Genomic DNA, 22,111 nt, shown 5'->3' with positions numbered 1-22,111 from the left:
GAGCTTAGTCTAGTAGATTAACAGATCAGACTAGTCTGCATTACAAAATAGGTACCAGGATGTGGAAGTGCAGGTGTCATGGGAGAGGTGTGGAACTGGAACTTGAAGGATTTGCTTCTTGGAGGAGACAATTCTAAGATGAAATGTGAAAGAGTAGGAGTTAACCAGGTGACGATAGAGAAGAAAAAATGGTTCAAGGAAGAAGAAACAACATAGCAGCCAAGTCATAATATGCCATGTGTAGCAAAGTGGCCAATACATCACAACCTTGCATCAAATGTGCAGAGAAATAAAACGTGTTCTCTAAAATGGCTCTGGTATTGTAATAAACCTCTTCATGTTCTGGGAGGTATGGGGAGAGTAAACGTTAGTCTTTGGGTACTTCTATCTTTTTTTTTTTTTTTTGAGACAGGGTTTTGTTCTGTTGCCCAGGCTGGAGTGCAGTGGCATGCTCACAGTTCATGGCAGCCTCAGACTTCTGGGCTCAAGCCTTTGTCCCACCTCAGCCTCCAGAGTAGTTGGGACTACAAGCACATGCCACCACGCCTGGCTAATTTTTGTATTTTTTGTAGAAACGGGATCTTGCTATGTTCCCCAGGCTGGTCTTGAATTCCTGGTCTCAAGCGATCCTCTCATCTCAGCCTCCCAAAGTGTTGGGATTACAGGTGTGATCCATTGCATCTAGCCATACTTTTTTTAGTAGCCTTTTTGACAAAGTCTTGATCTCCCTTCCCCTGTATTTCCTCTAAGTTGGTGTTTGAGTGTAGAGGTGAGACTTGCTGTGTGTTCGTGTGGTGGAGAGGCAGGTTTTCCTCGAATCTATGACTTGGCTTTGGGTCCTCAGCCACCCTTGTCTTCTTCCTGGTGCTCCTTAAGCATTGGAAGCTGACGTGAAACTCAGGTAGAAAGTCAAACTCAGGTCTCTCAGTGTGTCGTGTGGCATAGGTAAGGCTCCTTGGCTGTATCAGGAGACTCTCATGTTGGCTTGTGTTACCCTGTGTCACATCTTCATCTGGCACCTCGCCTAGGCTTGCTGGTTCAATGCAGACACACTCCTGTTCCCTTCTTGGGAGAGTGGCATGTGGGAGCCAATGACATGGGGGAACCTAGAACAGCTCTGGTTAGCCAAAATGCAGCCTTCCCTCAGGACACCTTACTGAGTCTGCTTTGATGTGGCATCTGGCAGGGGAGTGCTAAGATGGGCGATCTAGAGGGGGTCTTTTCCTGCATCCCGGAAGCAGCTTGCCTGTTCTCTGTGTCTCCTCAATGTATCCCACTTTCCGAGTTTAAGATCCAGAGCCACGTATCTCAGCTTTTGTCTTTTTTTCTTCCACAGTTCCTCAGTCCCAGAAAGGGCTGGCTTCAGATGGATATTTTATTCTTTTTGCTACTTCCTCCTCCTGTACCAGGGCAGCAAACCTCATGACCTCACCCTCAGTGGGGAAGAAATAGCATCTTTGCAATAGGGAAGAAACTGTGATCTGAGGATCTGGGTTGTCTAGAAACTGAGTTGGTAAAAGGAATTTTAAAATATCTTTGTTATGGAGAATGATCTGAGGAAAAAAATATTTAAAAAATAAAAAAATGTATAAAATTTCCCCCCATTCTTCAGCAAAGACTGGCTCTTTATCTTTACCTCAGGATTCTATTTTGAATGCCAAAAAATTTGATCATCCTCAGTGACCCTTTTCTGTCTCCCCTTCCCACCTCCGCCCACGTTTGCCTCAGGCTAATTAGGAGAAAGTCATCTACTTGGAAATGTAAAGCTGAGAAATATGTTAATTTTTTTTTTTCAATTTTCACCTCATTATACCTGTCAGTCAGACTTTATCTTAAGGGCAGTTTGAAGGGTTGATGCAGAAGGTGACATAGTCAGATGATATGCAGTTCTTAAGGGAGCGGGGAGGGGTGGGCAAGACCAGGCGTGAATAGTGTTTCCATGTGGGGGGTTCCTTCCCGGCATTTCTTGGTTTTCTTTCCTTTCTTTCCTGTTTTTCCAAATAATGACAAATTGGGAAAATGGTACAAATTACTATAATTCTCCTGCAAGAATTAAAGGTTAACAGTCAACATAGAGATGTTACTGTTTGGAAGGAATTGACTGATGTCAAGTTGAAAGTGAGGGAAAGAAGGGCTGATGTGAGTGGAAAGTGAAGGTTAGTGTTTTTAGGGTCTGGGAGAGGAGGATAGAATTAGTTTTGCTTGTAGCTGGTGTTGTGTTACAAGTATGTGTTCATGGTCCTGTCTTGCTTGTGTGAGTCATTCTTGCAAATAAAATAAATATTAATATGTATATGCATAACATACTTTTTGTAAATTCTATGAGTGATGTTCCAAGAAATAATAAATTTTGGAAGCAACCTAAGTACTTATATTGGCAGTCTCAACACACAATTCTGTGTAGTGCTGTCACTTTACTAGGAGGTCCAAATGTGAAGTTATTCGAATACTCCCCAGTAATACCTGCTGGTATTTTAGTGTTTTAATATTATGTATAGTGTACTGTTCTTTGTAAATACTCCAAAGCTTGACATTTCTTATTCATTGAAAACATCCTTTTAGATATCTATAAGTAAAGAGTATAAAACCTGTTTGAAGTATTTTAAGAGTAAATGTAGGATCTTGGAAATTTTTTTCTTTTTTTGAGACTTAGTCTTGCTCTGTTGCCCAGGCTGGAGTGCAGGGTGCAATCTTGGCTCACTGCAACCTCCACCTCCTCTTGGGTTCAAGCGATTCTTGTGCCTCAGCCTCCCAAGTAACTGGGACTGCAGGCGCCTACCATCACACCAGGCTAATTTTTGTATTTTTAGTAGAGACAGGGTTTCACCATGTTGGCTAGGCTGGTCTCCAACTCCTGACCTCAAGTGATCTGCCCACTTTGGCCTCCCAAGGTGCTGGGATTACAGGTGTGAGCTGTAGTGCCTGACTGGATCTTGGAAATTTTGATTTCTTGATCCAGAATCCTATTTGGAAATACTAGATGTGAGGACACCAGGTCACAAGCTGTCATAGGAAGTGAGAGGAGACAGTGTGGTTTGGGTGGGGGCAGACGCAGTGGCAATGGAGAAAACTAGATGTAATGAATATTTAGGAGTTGGAGTCAGTCGAGCTAATTGAGTGTGGGGTGCAAAGGAGAAAGCAGGAAGGTGCTGCTGCTGTTGAGTGAGGAGGGGAATGAGGGGCCATCCATTGTGAATACACATGTGGGAGGGGCCTGGTGGTTCCTGCGAGTGTGTGTGTGGAGGACGACAGGTGAGTTCAGCTTTGTGCTTTCTGAGCATTGAGGAACCCTTGCCCAGCCCAATGGAGATGTCTAGTGGACACTTTGGAGATGGAAATATGGATTTTGAAGTCAACAGCACAGAAACAATGGAAGCAGTGGAAGAGGGCCATGAAATACCTCTTTTTTTCTTTTTCTTTCTTTTTTTTTTTCTTTTTTTTTTTTTTTTTTGTGCGACAGCATCTTGCTCTGTCACCCTGGCTGGAGTGCAGTGGTGTGATCATGGCTTACTGCAGCCTTGAACTCCCAGGCTCAAGTGATCCTCCCACCTCAGCCTCTGGAGTAGCTGGGATTACAGGTGTGCGCCACCACGCCTGGCTGATTTTTGTATTTTTTGTAGAAATAGGGTTTCACTACTTGCCCAGGCCCATCTTGAACTCCTGACCTCAATCAGTCTATCCGCCTTGGCCTCCCAAAGTGCTGGGATTACAGGTGTGAGCCACCATGCCCGGCTGAAGTACCATTTTTGAAGTTACCAGTAATGGAATAGTCGGGGAAAATAAATTTTCCAAAGGATATGGAAAAGTAGTGCCAGAGAAATGAGAGGACTCACAGGGTACAGGGCTGTGGCAGCCAGGGAAGAATGTGGCCGTGCTGTCCTGTGATGCAGTGATGGCAGAAACCTGCCCCTGGGACCCAGTGACAGCATTTCTTGATAAAAATTGAGGACAGTGTTCATGACCTGGTGGGAGATGAGCCTCATCTGCAATGGGTGGGGGTTGACAGGCAGGAATGTTAGGTACAAAGAGCCAGTGAAGAGTAGAATGGGGAGGGTGAGGGGTGCAGTAGCTGCCAGGGAGCACAGAGTAGGGAGGGTTTCATTTGTGTTTCCTCGTTAGATGATAGACACCAGAGTTCTTACTCCTTCCCATCAGCAACTAAAGGGGGTGAGGTTGAAGATAGGCAAAAAAGGAGGGCCTGAGAAGCAGGAAGGGATGGGCTCCAGGATCCGGAGAGAATGGTTAGTCTTAGACCTCGGGAGGAAAGTTTAGCAGAGTGCCTGTAGATATAGGTGGGATGGTTGATTTGGTGCTGGAAGCCCAGGGAATTCTATGAAAGCTTCTGTTTTCTCTGTGAAGCTGAATATGTCACTTGCTAAGGTAGAGTTTTCTGGGTAAAAGGCTTGAGGAGACTAGTGAAGGACTGAATTACTTTTTGTTGGAATATATGAGAGATGCTTGGACAGGGCCTTATAGAAGTGCCTTCAGCTAGTGTGAGATCCTGAGTTTATGGTGTGTAAATCCACAGGGCTCTGTTGTTTTTCTTCACCGTTGGTTAGCGACCTGGGTGTGGTTATGGAGAAACTGGGCTCGTGTACTTCTCAGGCTTTGGAGGTTTTTTAGGCTGCTGTGACAGATATTATAGTGAAGCCAGAATTTTCAGGATATCATAAAGGTTGAAGTGAGGGATTAAAGAATAGACACTGAATTTATTGAAGGAAGTGAAGATGGAGGGTATTTACATATACATGAAAGTCATTAGGCCTGGTGCAGTGGCTCACCCCTGTAATCCCACCACTTTGGGAGGCTGAGGTTAGAGGATCACTTGAGCTCAGGAGTTTGAGACCAGCCTGGGCAACATGGCAAAACCCCATCCCTACAAAAGAATCCAAATATTAGCCAGGTGTGGTGGCGCATGCCTGTGGTCCCAGCTACTCGGGAGGCTGAGGTGGGAGAGTTGCTTGAGCCCAGGAGGTAAAGGCTGCAGTGAGCTGTGATTGTGCCACTGCACTATAGCCTGGGTGATAGAGGGATACCCTTTCTTGAAAAAAGAAAATGATTAGAGCTGGGGGCTGGATAAGTTGAAAAGAAAGTCTGGGGGATAGCTGTGTGGACAGCCTAGAAAGTTGGGAGTGCTTGGGAAAGTGGCTTTCTGTGTTCTGAGTCCAGGGGTGATGATGGCGCCCGGGCTGTGGCTCTGACAGTGGGTCCCTGACCTTAAACAGAGGCACAGTTTGTGAGAAATGAGGAAAGCTGAGAAACTGAGAGACCAGGGTGCTGAATAGGCAGTTGACCCCCTGAGGATGGTGGCAGGATTTGCAACGGGGTGAAAGAATATGCTGCCCAAAGTTATTTGGTGAGGGGCAGGCCACTGGGAGGCTGGCAGATGGCAGCAGAGAAGGCATGCACAAGAGCTTTGGCTTAATGACAGAAGCCTCAAAGGAGGAGCTGTGATGTGAGTGGAGAAGTCATCAACTAAAGGCAGTAGTGGGTTTTTTGTTGTTGTTTTGAGACAGTGTCTCGCTTTGTTGTTCAGGCTGGAATGCAGTGGTGCAGTCACGGATCATTGAAGCCTTGACCTCTTGGGCTCTGGTGATCCTCCGCCTTAGCCTCTGGAGTAGCTGAGACTGCAGGTGTGCACCACCAGGCCTGGCTAATTTTTTAATTCTCTGTAGAGACGGGGTTTCTCTATGTTGCCCAGTCTGGTCTTGAACTCCTGGGCTCAAGCAGTCCGCCATCTTTGGCCTCCTAAAATGCTGGCATTACAGGCATGAGCCACCATGCTCGGCCAGCAGTGGGAGTTTTGATGTGGAGGTTCACACGACTTCTGTTCAGTGAGGACAGGGGACCCCACCTGAAGAATAAGGGGGAGATCCTTATCAGGATGAGCTAGGTTTCACTAAGAACAGAAAGCAAAAGATAGGTTCAGTGAAAGAGACTGAGGCTCTGGGATTTATTGACTGTGTAATTAGGGGTTCCACAGGACACACACTTGAGAGGAAACAGATGTAGGAGTTTGGGTAAATGGCAAACAATCCCAGGGACACTGCTGGCAGCTGCAGTCCCTTGGAGGGTTGTTAGAGGCCTGTTGTGGGTGTGCTGAGGTTTCTGTGGGTTCAGATCCTGGAATCCAGGAGCTGAGGGCAGTGTATCGTGTAAGTGAGGTACTGCTATCTACAGTAGCTGTGAAACCATCGCTCTTTCCCTGCAGTGGCCCCTGGAATAACATGTTCTTGGGCTGTAACAGCCCCATCAAGGCAGGTGACTTTGGGATTTGATAGGGCTGTATTCGCTACAGTCTGATTGGGAATTTTGGGAAGCTTTTGGGCTTCCTCAGCTCTAAATAGTGCTCTGAATATCTTTTTTGCTAAATTGAATCTGTAGTTTTAGTTTTTGCAACACTCAGTTGTTTATGTCTTTCCTCAGCTCTACTGCTAAGATCTGACACTTCATTGCCTTTAACTTCGGTCCTCTCTTTCACCTTGGCAACCCAATATCCTCATTAACTGAGACTTTATCTGAAGTCAAAGACTCCACTTTCAGGCACTATCTGTAGAGTTCACAGCTTTCCAAATCGTATTAGTCCATTTTCACACTGCTATAAAGAAGTACCTGAGACTGGGTAATTTATGAAGAAAAGAGACTTAATTGACTCACAGTTACTCAGGCTTACCAGGAAGCTTGACAGGGAGGCCTCAGGAAACAACCACACACTTTCAGAGAGTTCCTGAGAACTCACTCACTGTCACGAGAATAGCAAGAGGGAAATCCGCCCCTATGATCCAATCACCTCCCACCAGGCCCCTGCTCCAATTCAACATGAGATATGGGTGGGGCCAAATCCAAACCACATCACAGGTGCTGCAGGAACTATCCTTTACTGACTCTTGATGTGACAGGTGTACAGAGAGTTGCTGTGAGCTGCCTTCAGCTCCTCCATACCCTCCTGATACAGGTTTTCAAAGCGAGTTGCTTGTCGTGAACTGTGTCAAGAAAACCCCTCTTGACCTGATGATGGCAAGATGATTAAAGACTCGGAGCCCTAGAGTCAAGAAGCTGCTAGAGATCATCTAGCTCGAATGTAACCCCCGTCCTGTCTCCCTCTATCCTTTTAGAGGTGAAGACATCGAGTCAGAAGGTGACACCAGATCTGCACCTTGTGAGTTCTCGTCCTTTACACCCATTACACTTCTTGGTCACATATCTTGCCTCTCACTTATCAGCAATGCATTGCAAAGGAGATTATTGAGGTAGCTTGTTATGGAGAAGTTAATTTCGTTGTAAAATTACCTAAATATGACCTAAAAATACCTTATATTTTTCCATTTTTAGGAAGAAGTAAGTCTAACTTGGGCTGGACACCTCTACATCTGGCATGCTATTTTGGACACAGACAAGTGGTTCAGGATCTGTTGAAGGTCTATTTATGACTTTAATTTTTAATGACTACAGTAAATATTATTGTTATGGAAATTTTAAGATGAAAGTCTTAGAAAAGCCACCTGAGCCATAGTGACTTATTTAAAGCAATAGTTCATCATTCAAGACACTTAATTGTTCTTTATTAAATAAATACATGAATTAGGTTAGCCTGATTAATTAAAATTGTATGTTTAATCATTAGATTTTTTTATTACTAGCTTTTAAAAATTATAAAAGTGGGCATATTAATGAAGATTTTATTTTTAGTTTTATGAGTGTGACAGTTGAAAAAATAACCAAAGCACACCCTAAATAATTAAAAAATAATGTCAATACACAAATAAAAATTAAAAAAAGAAAAAAACAGTGTCACAATTTCTTAGCACTGTACTTAAAGAGAATTGAGAGCTCATATTTCTTAATTCTATGATGAATAACTTCTCACATTCTGATAGTTCTGAAATTTGCTTGCATCTTACAATTCATCTGTACATTTAAATAATGGCATCTTTTTTCCTCAAAACTTATTAAATTGATAATGGAGGAAATGTGGTATTTCATTCAGAGATCATTCTCCTTTTTTCAATATGACTGCTTCTAAAGTAGAGTGAAGGTGTATGGATTTTTTTTTTTTTTTTTAATCAAGACAAGGCCTCACTTGTCACCCAGGCTGGAGTGCAGTGGCGTAATCTCGGCTCACTGCAGCCTTGACCTCCCAGGTTCAAGTGATCCTCCTGCCTCAGTCCCCCAAATACTGGAGCTATAGGCACGTGCCTCCACACCTGGCTAATGTTTTTCTATTTTTTGTAGAGACGGACTTTCACCATGTTGCCCAGGCTGGTCTCAAACTCCTGAGCACAAGCAATCCGCCCACGTCAGCCTCCCAAAGTGCTAGGATTACAGGTGTGAGCCACTGCGCCTGGCCAAGGTGTATAGATTTTTAGTGAAAAGTACCTTTTTACTTTTTATTTTTCTACCTATCAGGTAGATTTTTACCTTTCAGAAAACCTACCATATATACACTACTATAGGTGTGTGTGTATACACACACACATATATATGTGTACATATATATATAAGATGGAGTCTCACTATAGTGCCAGACTGGCCTTGAACTCCTGGGCTCAGATGATTCTCCTGCCTCAGCCTCCCAAGTAGCTGGGACTATGGGCTCAAACCACCGTTCTGGCTTTTTATTGTTACTTTAAATTTAATTTATTGTTAGTACTGACACCTAAACAATATTAACAATTTTAATTTTTTAAGGCCTTAATATATTTTGAAGGAATGATTTTCACCATTGTATATTTCTTGGTATTTAAAGTGGTCATGTTTACTAGGCTGGTGCAGAAGTGAATGTGTTGAATGACATGGGAGACACGCCGCTTCATCGAGCTGCCTTTACAGGACGAAAGGTGAAAATCATTCTATGTTCAATGTTTGTAAGTGAGGTATTTGGAGGAGTAGTTACCATTGTTTTCTCTGTTATAACCATCTGACCAGCAACCGAAGAAAGCCACACAAAAAAATGTATACACCAGCACTTTGGGTCAAAAGGCCACAGGATCTTTGAGTCTGACAGTGAGGTCCAGTACTAAGGTCATGGAGACCCCCACTCTGTAGCATCCCTGTGAGGAGATCATTCCGTTTCTGCTTGTGTACTCCAGCAATGGGGAACTCCTGATTATTCTTTTTTTTAAAAAAAAATAGCTTTATTGAGGTATAACTTACATTGCATAAACTTCACCTGTGATATTGTGAAATATATATTTGGTCTTTGACCTTGTACACTAAAGATGTACAAAAAGATGGCTGGCAACCCCTAGGTGGCTTCAGGATGGGGGCTGGTCACCAGAAAGACCAAGGCAGGACTAGGGGGTTGGGGCTTTCAGCCGAACTTTGCAACCTCCAGGGAGGGTAGAGGGGCTGAAGGGGAAATTGCTCGCTAATGGCCAGTGGTTTCATCAATCATGCCTATTTAATGGAACCTCCATAAAAACCTGAAAGGACAGGGTTCTAGGAGCTCCTGGGTAGCTGAACACGTGGAGGTTCTTGAATGATCACACCCCAGGGAGGGCATGGGTGCTCTGTGACCTTCCTCCATGCCTTGCCCTATGTATCTCTTCATCTGTATCCTTTGTAATATCCTTTATAATAAAGCAGTAAACATGTTTTCCTGAGTTTTGTGGGCTGCTCTAGCAAATTAATGGAACCCAAACAGGGAGTCATGGGAACCCTAATTTAAAGACCATCAGTCAGAAGTTCTGGAGGTCTGGACCTGCAGCTGGTGTCTGAGGGGTGGGGAGAAGTGCTGGGACTGAGCCCTCACCTGTGGGATTGATGCTATCTCTGGGTAGATAGTGTTGAATTGAATTGAAGGACACATAGCTGGTGTTTGCTGCAGAACTAATTGCTTGCTTGGTGGTGGGGAGAACTGCCCCCACCCACATTTGGTCACAGAAGTCTTCGGTGTTACTTGCTGTAGTAGGAGAGCAGAGGAAAAGCATAATTTGATCACATATTGTAAGTGTGCATTTTAGTGATTTTTATACATTTACAAAATTGTGCAACATCACCAAAATCCAGTTTTAGAACATTTCTGTCACCCCAGAAGTTTCCTCATGCCTGTTTATATTCATCCCCTTCCCCTTTCCCATGCCCCAGGGTACCACTGAATTGTTTCCTTTCTCTAGATATTAGATACTTGCCTTTCCTAAACTTCTTTTTTTTTTTTTTTTTTTTTTTGAGACCGAGTCTCGCTCTGTTGCCCAGGTTGGAGTGCAGTGGTGTGATATTGATTCACTGCAACTTCTGTCTCCCGGGTTCAAGCAATTCTCCTGCCTCAGCCTCCCAGGTAGCTGGGATTATAGGCACCTGCCACCATGCCCAGCTAATTTTGGATTTTTAGTAGAGATGGGGTTTCACCATGTTGGCCAGGCTGGTCTCGAACTCCTGACCTTAGAGGATCCACCCACCTCAGCCTCCCAAAATGCTAGGATTACAAGCGTGAGCCACCGCACTCAGCCTAAACATTTCTTGTAAACAGTATCATACAAACTTTTGTGTCTGGCTTCTTTAATTTAGCGTAATGTCGTTGAGGTTCATCCATGCTGTAGCATGTATCAGTAGTTTGGTCTTTTTTATGGCTGAATATTCCACTGTATGGATACACCACCTTTTGTTATCTGTTCAAGTTTTATTGAAAAGACTATCTTTTTGCATTGTATTGCCTAGATACCTTTGTTGGAAATCAGTTGACCATAATTTAAATGTTTCTGGATTTTTTTTTTTTTTTTTTTTTTTTGAGACAGGGTCTTGCTCTTTCACCCAGGCTGCAGGGCAGTGGCACAGTCTCAGCTCACTGCAGCCTCTGCCTCCCAGGCTCAGGTGATCTTCCCATCTCAGCCTTCTGAGAAGCTGGAACTACAGGTGTGTGCCACCATACCTGGCTAATTTCTTGTATTTTTAGTAGAGACGGGGTTTCTCCATGTTGCCCAGGCTGGTCTCAAACTCCTAGGCCACCCACCTTGGTCTCTCAGAGTGTCGGGATTACAGGCATGAGCCACCATTCCTGGCCTGAAGTTTTCAACATAGAGATCTTGCAGTCCTTTTCTTAAATGTATTAACCAGCCTGGCTTTAATCTGTGGAATCTGGAGTGAGTCTGGCCAGCTAATATCTCTGCTGAGTTAAAAAAAAAAAAAAATTAAAAAAAAATTGTTGTTTGTTTTAGAGACAAGTCTCACTATATTGCCTAGGCTGGACTTGAACTCCTGAGCTCAGGTGATCTTCCTACCTCAGCCTCTTGAGTAGCTGGGACTGTAGGCATGCACAACTGTGCCTGGCTTTCAGCATAGTATTTAAGGATTCATGCCTGCATCTGTGTAGCCTAGTGGTGAGCCTGTATTTGGGCAGCAGTGGGCTCCATTACTCAATCCCCTTAGGCTTCTGTGCTCTGCCCTGGATCTATGTGTAGGCTGGAGAGTGCTTTCAGAGTCCAGGCATTTCTCACTTCTTCCTCTGCTCTGACTTTTGCAAGGCCCCCTCTCCTTTCTCCTGCAGATGTGTGGAGTTTCCCAGCAGCCTGGGGTACCTGGGAAGCTCACCTACTCCTACTCCAGTTCTTTTGTTTTCAGGGTTGTCTCATTAAGTTTTAGGCTGTTTTGCCATTTGCCTGTGTGGTAGGCAGAATCATGGCCCTCCAAAGACATCCACATCCTAATCCCCCAAAACTTGTAAGTATGTTAGATTACACAGCAAGGGGAAGTTAAAGTTGCAGATGGAGTTGAGATTGCTCATCAGCTAACCTTAAGGTAGGAAAATTATTTTGGATTATCTCGGTGGGCCCAATGTAATCACAGGTGTCCTTAGAAGAGTAAGAGAGGCTGGACACAGTGGTTCACGCCTGTAATCTCAGCACTTTGGGAGGCCAAGGTGGAAGGATCACTTGAGCACGGGAGTTTGAGACCAGCCTGGACAACATAGGGAGAACCCCATCTCTAAAAAAAAAAAATTGCCTGGTGTGGTGGTGTGCATCTGTAGTCCCAACTGCTCGGGAGGCTGAGGTTGGAGGATCACTTGAGCCGGGGAGGTTGAGGCTGAAGTGAGAGCCATGATTTCACCACTGCACTCTAGCCTGGGTGACACAGGGAGACCCTATAAGAAAGAAATAAAGACAGAAAGGAAGGAAGGAAGGGAAAAGAAAAGAAATAGCTGGACGTGGTGGCATACTCCTGTAATCCCAGCTACTCGGGAGGCTGAGGCAGGAGAATCACTCGAACCCAGCAGGCAGAGGTTGCAGTGAGCCAAGATTGTGCCACTGCATTCCAGCCTGGACAACACAGCGAGATTCCATCTCAAAAAAAAAAAAAAGGAAAAGAAAAAAAGAAAAAGAAAGAAGTGTAATAAGAGGGAAATGTGCTTATGAGAGACTCGTCAGAGAGATACGGTGTTTCTGCCTTAGAAACTGGAGGAAAGGGGGCTGTGAGCCAAGGAATGTGGACAGTCTCTAGCAACGGGAAAAGCAAGGAAATGAATTCTCCCCTAGAGCCCTTGCAACACCTTGATTTTTCCCAACAAGACCTATTCTGGACTTCTCAAATACAGAACTGTGAGGTAACACATTTCTTTCTGTTGTTTTAAGCCACCGAGTTTGTGGTCATTTGTTATAGCAGCGGTAGAAAGCTAGACACTCTAATAGAAAAAGCAGCCTCATGCTAGGAAGCATGTAGGTGTTCTCATTTGTTTTCTGCTGTATTTGCTACTTTTACTGGGTTTTTGCCTTTTGTTTTAAATCAAGTCATTTCCCTCTGGCAGCAAAACTGCTGGGTTTCACTGCCAGGCCTGCCCTGGTCAGACTTGTTTGGGGAGGTGGGGAGGACTAATAGCCTGTGGCTAGAAAGCTAAAGACTCCCAGTGTTCTTCCTCCAAGTTCCTGCCATTCCTCTGGAGTAACTGCCTCTCAGTTGGTTTCTTTAATGGATATCCAGCACCACAAAATGGTTAGTTTTGACAATTTTGTCCAGCTTTATGCTCATTTTTTCAGGATAACAGTTCTCTTATCCTTTCATAGCTAAAAGTTGCTTTACCCTATATTAATGTTTTTTTGATTATTTAAATGATATGCAAAATTAACTATGACATAGAGTGTATTTCTTGTGTATTCTAGTTGTTGACCATAGTCCAACATGATACCTAAAGGTTATTTCGTAAGCACATGATTGGAAGCTTTATGTGAATTTATCACGAGTTAAAGAACGAATTTATTATTATATTGTTTCACACTTTTCATTATTCTAATGACTAGATTTAACTAACTTTTAATACGTTACCATGAGTCGATTCTGTATGTGCTAAGCATGTTTGAATTAGTACATTTTATACCACTCTTGTCTGTTTGTTCATAAATTGATACTTGTGAACCAGATATGGAGTCTTAAGCTGAGAAAAAAGAACCTTTTATAATAAACAATAAAGGTTGTGGTTGATTTCTATGCTTGACTTTGTGGGGTTTCAAATATGAGCTGCAGATGGCTCAATTTGCCTGACTACGTGAACTACTTGCTGTTTTCCTTTATGGTCTTGTATTGCTCATTCTTTTCTATATACCTAAGAAAATTCTATTGTCATCTATTTCTACATGGCCCAGATCTACCCATTCAAAGTGCTACTCAAATGTAATATCCATAAATTCTTTCCTAACATCTTGCAGCTGGAAGGAAACTATACTCTTCCAGGATTCCTGGGCACAGTACAGCACTTTCATTCATCTTCTACCTTGTATTAGTTTTATTTTTGTCTATGTCTTTTTTTTTTTTTTTTTTTTTTTTTTGAGATGGAGTCTCCCATTGTCATCCAGGCTGGAGTGCAGTGGCACGATCTCAGTTCACTGCAATCTCCGCCTCTCGGGTTCAAGTGATTCTCCTGCCTCAGCCTCCTGAGTAGCTGGAATTACAGGCGTGTGCCACCATAGTTTATATTTTTAGTAGAGACAGGGTTTCACCATGTTGGCCAGGCTGGTCTCGAACTCCTGACCTCAAGTGCTCTCAATCCCAAAGTGCTGGGGTTATAGGAGGGAGCCACTGCACCCAGTCTGTAGTCTGTGTCTTAACTCTGCTACTAAGTTGCATTAATCTTGCTAGCAAGGAATTATCATGTCTTGTTTTTTGTGTCCCCATGAGCACAAGGTTAAGTTTTACTTCCCATCTCTGTAATTACCTAGATCAAATAAGTTCATTTATCTATGTTCAGCTCTTTACATATTTGGCCATTTCTGCTATTTTCTTGAACTTTGAACATGAGACCATGCTAAATTGGGCCTTAGTTTGACATGAGCATCAGCATATATACAGTAAGTCCTCACTTAATGTCAATGATAGATTTTTGGAAACTAACTTTTGGATAAACGATGTATAAGGAAACCAACTTCACCATAGGCCAATGCATATAAACAAGAGTTAAGTTCCTACAGAATAATTATAGTCACAAGAAAACATCACTGCCAGGCATAGTGGCACATGCCTGTAATGCCAGCACTTTGGGGCGCTGAGGCAGGTGGACTGCTTGAGCCCAGGAGTTCAAGACCAGCTTGGGCAACATAGGGAGACCTCACTTCTACAAAATCAAAAATTAGCCAGATGTGGTAGCATGCATCTGTAGTCCCAGCTACTCGGGAGGCTGAAATGGGAGGATCACTTGAGCCCAGGAAGTTGAGGCTGCAGTGAGCCGCAATTCTGCCACCACACTCCAGCCTGGGCAGCTAAGTGAGACTCTGTGTCAAAAAAGAAAAGAAAATTACCACACTTCTAAATGAAGAGCAAACACTTCTGATATTAAACATTGAAATAAATGTGAGCTATTCATACATTTAGAAAGATTAGTAAAAACAAGATAATTATTTACCCATTTATTCCAGTTCAGGTGTGAGGGTGGCTGGACCCTATCCTGGCAGCTCAGGGAGCACAGGGGCATCCAGGCCTGGAGAGGATGCATCTTGTCACAGGGCCACTCACATACACACCCACACTCACACTGGGACAGTTCAGACATGCCTGTTCACTTGCTATGCACATCTTTAGGAGGTGAGAAGAATACAGAGTACCTGAGATACTCACGCAGACACAAGAACATGTGACCGCCACGCAGACGTTGGCCCCCTCCAAGAATCGATTTTTTTTCTTGTGAACATTGCAATGAAATGATGTTGAATGAAACGGTGTTGTTTGAAGATCTGCTGTATTTTGTTATCTGTTGTCTTAGAAAATAACATTTAGCTGAAGTTACATGACTGTGTTATGTAGGAAACATTAAAATTAAAAAATGTATGTGCTCAATATCTAAGCATGACTGCATTGTGCAAAGAGTTTGATTTCTAATTCTCATGAAAAGAATCAATTTATCTCATTCATATGTGATCATTTACCATGAAGATAATTTTAAAATATCTTATGATCCTGTGATTCAATAAATAGAATGTTGAGTTGAAAAGGGATTTGGCTTATTATAAAGCACTTTAAACTCTTATCCTCTGGAATATTTTAAAAATGCAGCTCCCCAGCTTGGCACGGTGGCTCATGCCTGTAATCCCAGCACTATGGGAGGCCAAGGCGGGTGGATCACCTGAGGTCAGGACTTCAAGACCAGCCTGGCCAACATGGTGAAACCCTGTCTCTACTAAAAATACAAAAAAATTAGCTGGGCCTCGTGTCGGGTACCTGTAATCCCAGCTACTTCAGGAGGCTGAGGCAGGAGAATCACTTGAACCTGGGAGGCGGATGTTGCAGTGAGCCGAGATCGCGCCATTGCACTCCAGCCTGGGTGGCAAGAGCGAAACTCTGTCTCAAAAAAAAAAAACAGAACAAACAAAAAAATCATGCAGTTCCCCAGCTCTTGAGGCACCTTTGGGCTTTTCTTGGTACATTAGTGCCCCCTAGTGTTCTTTGGTAAAAATCAGAATACCAGAATTTTAGAATACTGTGTTTAGTATTTGTTCCTTACTTTACTTTCAGATGCAGTTATAAAGTTTTTATGCCTTTTATAATCAATTTAAAATAGGAATATGGTATGTATAATGAATATTTGGATTGTTACACTGACCTTTTAGCAGAATTGAGAATACTTTTATTTTTTTTTTAATTTTTATTTATTTATTTAGATACAGGATCTCACTCTTTCACCCACGCTGGAGCGCAATGGGGCCCTCATAGCTCACTGCAGCCTTGAACGCCTGGGCACAACAGATCCTTCCACCTAGAACTATACGCATGCACCACTGTACCTGGCTAATTTTTAAAAATCTTTTGTAGAGACAGGGTTTCACCGTGTTGCCCAGGCTGGTCTTGAACCTTAAGCGGTCTTCCTACCCCAGCCTCCCAAAGTTCTCGGATCACAGGCATGAGCCACCATGCCCAGCTGAGAATGCTTGTAAAACACATGCTTCCAGAGCCAGGTGTAGTGGCTCACACCTATAATCCCAGCTACCCAGGAGGCGAAGGCAGGAGGATCGCTTGAAGTCAGGAGTTAGAGGCCAACCTGGGCAACATAACAAGACCCCCTCTTCCCGCCCCCCACCATATCTCTCTCTGTCTCTCTCTGTCTCTGTCTCTTTCTCTATAGACAGGGTCTCGCTCTGTCGCCCAGGCTGGAGTACAGTGGTGCAATCTCAGCTCACTGCAACCTCCACATCCAGAGCTCAGGTGATCCTCCCACCCTAGCCTCCCCAGGAATTAGGACTACAGGTGTGCCACTGTACCCAGCTAATTTTCTGTATTTTTTGTAGGGACAGTGTTTCACCATGTTGCCCAGGCTGGTCTGAAACTCCTGGGCTCAAGTGATCTGCCTGCCTTAGCCTCCCAAAGTGCTGGGGTTATAGGCATGAGCCACCGTGCCCAGCCAAGACCCCATCTCTAAAAAACTCAAAGCTGGATGTATGGCATGTGCTTGTAGTCCCAGCTACTCTGGTGGCTGAGGCAGGAGGATCGCTTGAGCCCCAGGAGTTTGAGGCTACAGTGAGTGAGCTATGATGGCACCACCGCACTCCAGCTTGGATGACAGAGCAAGACCCTGTCTCTAAAATAGTAAATAAACAAATACAATAAATGCTTCCTATGTTCTGTGTCTCAGAAGTTCTCTCTCTCTCACCTAACATACAGAATATATGTATAATCCTGGGCTTTAGGATTTCCTAGGAGACCATTTCTCATGTTTATGTATTGAAGGCCTACTGTGTTTCAGGCGATGCCCAGACAACTTGACATGTATTGTTTCATTTGATGGAGAATGACTGCCTTGAAATATATACATATAATTTGTTCTAGATCTGTTCTCAGGGAAGCTGAGATGGAGATGAGTGGGCAGCAGGTTTATGGAGTGCTCGTGGCATCACACCTGTGCACGGGGGTGGGGAAGGAGTGGACAGGAGTGGACAAGTCAAGTAGTGCTGCCGGCTCAAGTGATGCCTCAGCCTTTCTGCTGTGTGCGAGGCTTTGCAGAGGAGATGATGCTTCAAAGTTGTCCCTGTTGGGGATGAGCAGCCAGGCCTTTATACCCTGGGACAGTCAGTCATGGATACACGGATACATGGATACTCTGGAAACCCTCATCCCTGGAGGTCTGAGCCCCTGGATACCATGCCCTTCTTAGGCTGGAGTTGCTGCCCTTGTCCATTTACCATAAAAATTGGACAAGAGAATACCAGGACACACCTGAGTTTCTCATCGTATGCTAAACCTGTTCTTCCACGTACATCCCCAGTGTGTACAGCCCTACTTTTTTCTGCTGATCAAGTTCAATTACTTCTGCTAAGATGGTGACTATTCTTGCCTGCTGGTTCTTGGATGCAAGGACCCCAGTGTTCAGGCAGCCTTTGGTGCCATCTAGCATACGAATCAGAGCATTATCTTTAGGTGTGGAATAAGCTGCCCCAAAACCTGTTGAAGCCAACCAGGCACTGTGCTCCCTTCTGTTATGGGAAGTGCAAGATGCAGTAATTTATTCTTCTGAGGAAGTGTCTTGTCATTGCCCAGGCCAGTGAACTTCTAAAAATTTACTGACATGGAAAAGCTCCTGAATTCTTCCTAAGTTTTACCTCCCACCCACTGGATCAGATATGTCTTACCAAGGCTTTGAACATCCTCGCCTCGCGGAGAAGAAGCCTCTTCTCCTGGTTCTGTTAGCATGATGTTATGAAAGGAAATTAAATTTGGGGACCCCAAACTCATTTCGCCAAAGGGAAAAATCAAGCTGAGAACTGGGTCATGCAAACCTGCTTCCCCCTTTTGGTTCCTAAATAAGATGGCTACAAGAGGAAAAGCTACATGCCTCCCCCATATTTTGCTCACAAGGAAATTCCTAGTGAGCAATGCAAAGTGATAGCTTATCTTTACAGGTGCGGTCACCCAGGCCCACCACACACAAATGCATATCTAATTGTTCCCCTGCCCCATTTTGTCTGTGTTATGTAGAATGCAGATTCCCTACGCTTTTCTTCTGCCCCGTTTATGTCATCTTATGTAAAAAAATGCAGATTCATGGAGCCAGACAAAGGCATGACTATTTTTTCCTACCCACCCCCTTACCTGAAAATTGTGTACTTCTCAATATCCTGCCCTTTCCCCTTTAAATTTGAAGCTCTCAAAAATCATCTTCAGAGAAAGATGGCTGTCTCCTGGGTGCGTGTCCTTAACTTTGGCAAATAAATCTAAAATGATTGAGACTTGTCTCATCATTTTTCTTGATTGACAATGTTATTGATAAAGCGGACCAGTGTGATTTGCTGCTGGATTCCCAGATGGCATGAGGCAGAAGCTGTACATATATACTCTTGTCCATGTGAATCCAAACGGTCTTTGATTTTTTTTCCTAATAGGGATAGAAAAGGTACATTTGCCCTATCAGTTGCTGCTTACCATGTACCTGAGGTGGCAGAGTGGCTATAATTGGGGTCACTATTTGGTTGAGTTTGTGGAAGTTCAGTGTCATTCTCCACATTCCATCTGGGTTTTATAGTGGCAGATGAGTGAATTCAATGGAAGTATGATAGGGACCATGGCCCCTGCATTCTCTTAGGTTTTAAAGGGTGGCACTGATTTCTGCCATCCCTTCCCATATGGGATATTGGTTTTGATATGTCTTGGCCGTGGCTGGGGGTGAGTAGCCACTTCCATTTGGCTCCTATACAATAGACCAAGGTGGCAATGTGAGGGTTGTACCAACAACTAAGTGTGTCTATTCCAATTTCATATTCAGGGGCTAGGAGAATGACCACTAGGTGTATTTCTGGACCCAACCAGCACACGCACCGTGAGCCAGACCTCAGCCAGGGCGCCATTTATCGCCTCACTCCCATGCATGCCCCCTTTCTAACACAGGGGCCTCATGACATTTTGGATCTCTTGGTGTCAGTGCCAACTTGGACCTTAGATCTAACAGCTCGTGAAATGTCTTGGTGCTCCCCTTTCTCCACTGTATAGTTTCTTGAGTAAATGATCATTGGTCCCTTTGGGAATGGTCTGGGGAATTCACGACAGTGCATGTTTGCTTTGGTGTTGCAGAATCTTTCCCTGGAGGATCTGGCCTCTCCTTCAGTAAATAGTTCTATGTCCAAAGTTGACTCAGGTCCAGAAACTGGACAAGGTATCATAACTTTTTTTTTTTTTTCTTTTGAGATGGAGTCTTGCCCTGTTGCCCAGGCTGGAATGCAGTGGCACGATCTCAGCTCACTGCAACCTCTGCCTCCCAGGTTCAAGGAATTCTCCTGGCTCAGCCTCCCAAGTAGCTGGGATTACAGGTGTGTGCCACCATGCCTGGCTAATTTTTCTTTTCTTTTCTTTTTCTTTTTCTTTCTTTTTTTTTTTTTTTTGAGACGGAGTCTAACTCTGTTGCCCTAACTGGAGTGCGGTGGCGTGATCTCAGCTCACTGCAACCTCTGTGTCCCGGGTTCAAGCAATTCTCCTGCCTCAGTCTCTTGAGTAGCTGGGATTACAGGCGCATGCCACCATGCCTGGCTAATATTTGTATTTTTAGTAGAGTCAGGGTTTCACCATGTTGGCCAGGCTGGTCTTGAACTCCTGACCTCAGGTGATCTGCCTGCCTTGGCCTTCCAAAGTGCTGGGTTTACAAGCGTGAGCCACTGCGCTCAGCCGGTATCATGACTTTTAATGGGGTGACTCTTCTGCTTCTGACCTTTCACTGTTGATATCTTTTGATGGTGCAGATTGAGTTGTACTTGGATGGGTCCTAGGATCAGGGAAAAAGAAATGGTCCCCATTAAGAGATGTCAAGAGGCCAGAAGTGCCATGAAAGACAGGTTTTTTGTTGTTGCTGTTTTTTGTTTTTTGTTTTGAGATGGAGTCTCGCCCTGTTGCCCGCGCTGGAGTACAATGGTGCGATCTCAGCTCACTGCAACCTCCGCCTCCCGGGTTCAAATGATCTCCTGCCTCACCCTCCCAAGTAGCTGGGATTACAGGTGCCTGCCACCACGCCCAGCTATTTTTTGTATTTTTAGTAGAGATGGGGTTTCACCATGTTGGTCACGCTGGTCTAGAACTCCTGACCTCATGATCCACCTGCCTCGGCCTCCCAAAGTGCTGGGGTTACAGGCGTGAGCCTTAATAAGTGGGCATGCTAGATTGGCTGTAGTATGAAGTCCAGAAAACATATCAGGTAATTAAATGCCATGGAAGGGCTTAGAGGTCCTATCATTTACCAAAGCAGAAGAAATTGCTGGTGAGAAAGGCACCAGCCTCACTGAGAAGCTCCCTGGCAATTCCCCTTCAGGGTCTAGGGCTGCTGTGAGAATGCCACTGTGGACCTGAGTTCACTGACAGCAAGGGGTGGTGTGGGGAAAGTGATTGGACCCCAAGGCAGTAGAAGCCAGAAGAGGCAGCACTTAACCATCAGGAGCCAGGGGGGCACAGTTATGGTAATGAGTGGCAGGTTCAGCAGGGAACAGTGGGAGGGCTGACCTGCAGAGTTAAGGAAACGGTTAATAGAACTCAGCATTCTGAAGGGCAAAGTTAGATGGACAAATGGTAGCAGATACTACTTTCATCATCTTTTTCTTTCTTTCTTTTTTTTTTTTTTGCTATATTGAGAAACTACTGCCTTGTACTACACTGATGTTATTATATAGCTATTGGGTGCTCAGTTCTGTTTCTTCTTTTTTCTTTCCTTTTTCTCTTAGAGTTTGGCTGATTTCTGCTGACCTGTCTTCAAGTTTACTGAACGTTCCTCAGCGGTGCTCTGATATCTACTGATGAGCCCATTGAAGGCATCATTTATCTCTGTTGCTATGATTAGTTGTTGCTATGGTTACTTCCAGTGCACCTCAGGCTTCACCTTCCTTCAGTTTCCAAATTCGGTGTTACCTCTGCAGAGGGCACAGGCTGATTCACTGGAAGGTGTTCCCCCGTGTTCCTGCTTCACCCTCAACCTTAGGCCTGCCTTGTGTGCCTCAGCGGGTTCTCTCCACACGTTGGCTTCTGTCCGCTAAGAGACTGCTGTTGCCTGTTCTCAGTAGTTGCTAGTCTTGGGGTAGGAGTAGAGGATGTGAGCTGGGAGTTCTCTGTTATCTGGGTCTAGCCTCCATCCTAGTTCTGTGTCCTTGCTTAAGGGGAAGGAGACCTTGAGGTGGTTCTTTACCACTTCCAGAAGTACCTACTTTTAATACTGTTAGTTTTAACTTGAGTTTTTTTTTTTTAACCTCCTGTTTATAGATAACATAGTTGTCACTAATTGTTGTTTTTATTTTTTTAATTTTATTATTATTATACTTTAAGTTTTAGGGTACATGTGCACAACATGCAGGTTTGTTACATATGTATACATGTGCCATGTTGGTGTGCTGCACCCATTAACTGGTCATTTAGCATTAGGTATATCTCCTCCCCCCTCCTCCCACCCCACAACAGGCCCCAGTGTGTGGTGTTCCCCTTCCTGTGTCCATGTGTTCTCATTGTTCAATTCCCACCTGTGAGTGAGAACATGCGGTGTTTGGTTTCTCGTCCTTGCGATAGTTTGCTGAGTATGATGGTTTCCAGCTTCATCCATGTCCCTACAAAGGACATGAACTCATCATTTTTTATGGCTGCATAGTATTCCATGGTGTATATGTGCCACATTTTCTTAATCCAGTCTATCATTGTTGGACATTTGGGTTGGTTCCAAGTCTTTGCTATTGTGAATAGTGCTGCA

At 44.2% G+C, this 22,111-nt stretch overlaps 1 protein-coding gene across 6 annotated transcripts in view; it reads left to right on the top strand.

Annotated features, from left to right (window-relative positions):
* Positions 1–22,111, top strand: part of OSBPL1A (oxysterol binding protein like 1A) — a 235,375-nt gene that overhangs the window by 23,065 nt on the left and 190,199 nt on the right. For all 6 annotated transcript variants that reach the window (XM_063699127.1, XM_063699129.1, XM_019013908.4 and 3 more), the window contains exons 3-4: positions 7,333–7,418; positions 8,763–8,837. In XM_063699127.1, coding sequence (XP_063555197.1) covers positions 7,333–7,418; positions 8,763–8,837 — 161 coding nt within the window. The remainder of the gene's footprint in view (positions 1–7,332; positions 7,419–8,762; positions 8,838–22,111) is intronic.

Source organism: Gorilla gorilla, chromosome 17 (assembly GCF_029281585.2).
Source record: "Gorilla gorilla gorilla isolate KB3781 chromosome 17, NHGRI_mGorGor1-v2.1_pri, whole genome shotgun sequence".
NCBI lineage: Eukaryota > Metazoa > Chordata > Mammalia > Primates > Hominidae > Gorilla > Gorilla gorilla.
The sequence above is the reverse complement of the archived record's forward strand: the minus strand, read 5'-3'. Positions and strand labels throughout refer to the sequence as shown.